Source organism: Nanorana parkeri, unplaced genomic scaffold (genome assembly GCF_000935625.1).
Source record: "Nanorana parkeri isolate BGI_ZX_2015 unplaced genomic scaffold, ASM93562v1 scaffold118, whole genome shotgun sequence".
Taxonomy (NCBI): Eukaryota; Metazoa; Chordata; class Amphibia; order Anura; family Dicroglossidae; genus Nanorana; species Nanorana parkeri.
Window position 1 is genome coordinate 992 of NW_017306386.1, and position 855 is coordinate 1846.

The 855-nt window shown below is 55.7% G+C and overlaps 1 protein-coding gene across 1 annotated transcript in view; it reads left to right on the forward strand.

Annotated features, from left to right (window-relative positions):
* Positions 1–211: 211 nt before the first annotated feature.
* The window catches only part of KSR1 (kinase suppressor of ras 1), a 143990-nt gene continuing 143346 nt past the window's right edge, over positions 212–855 (forward strand). The window contains exons 1-2 of the mRNA XM_018553390.1: positions 212–371; positions 413–646. Of these exons, the coding sequence (XP_018408892.1) occupies positions 455–646 (192 nt within the window). The 5' untranslated portion in view covers positions 212–371; positions 413–454. The remainder of the gene's footprint in view (positions 372–412; positions 647–855) is intronic.

The window sequence follows — 855 nt, forward strand, 5'->3', positions numbered from 1 at the left end:
GAGCACTGTCTGACATTAAAGCATACAGGAGGAGGAGGAGGGGGGAAGCTAGCAGAGTGCTGAGTGGCGCTGCTGTCAGACTATTACTTTCCTCGTCTCCTTCTATTTAGATCAGCCTGCTGCTCCTGACACCCTGCCTCCTTTTGCATTTTAATCCCATCGCTTCTTTTATATTTTGAGTGGTGGAGGGGGATTGAAGGAGCCCGATCTAAAGCTGCTGGACTTGTTTTTTCTTCTTTGTAATCCCCACCCCGCATTGATGCACTGCATGTTTAGCACCTTTCCCCATGCACATCGTCACTTTTGCTGTGTGATCGTTCCACGGTCGTATTGGTGCGGTGCTCGCCCTGATCTGTATTCATTGCAGGCTCGGAGCAGGGAGGGGGGCACCCTTGGTCATTTTGGACGGAGAAGACATTAGCCTCCGGGTGACACGGTTCCCGATGCCGAGGAGATGGACGGTATGAAGATGGTAGTAAAGAAGCCGGGGGGAAATAGGATGGAGAGCGGACCGGCCCTGTCCGCCCGGCAGCACTGCGAGCTCATCCAGAACATGATCGACATCTCCATGTCCAACCTGCGGGGACTCCGCACCCAGTGCGCCGCCTCGAACGACCTTGCTCAGCAGGAGATCCGGACGCTGGAGGTGGGTGAAACGGGGGGCTGGTTAACCCCTTCCCTGTCTAAGGACCCCCCCACATTTATTTGGGCGAGTATGTTGTGAGCAGAGGCAGGATATCCTGCTTCAGTGACAGTGGTCCAAGTCTGGTACACATTGGCAGTGCCAGGGTTAAAAGTGGAGTTTGTGTAGCCCTCACCCCCCCCCCCCCCCCGCCTCCTCTTCCTTGCCGTGCT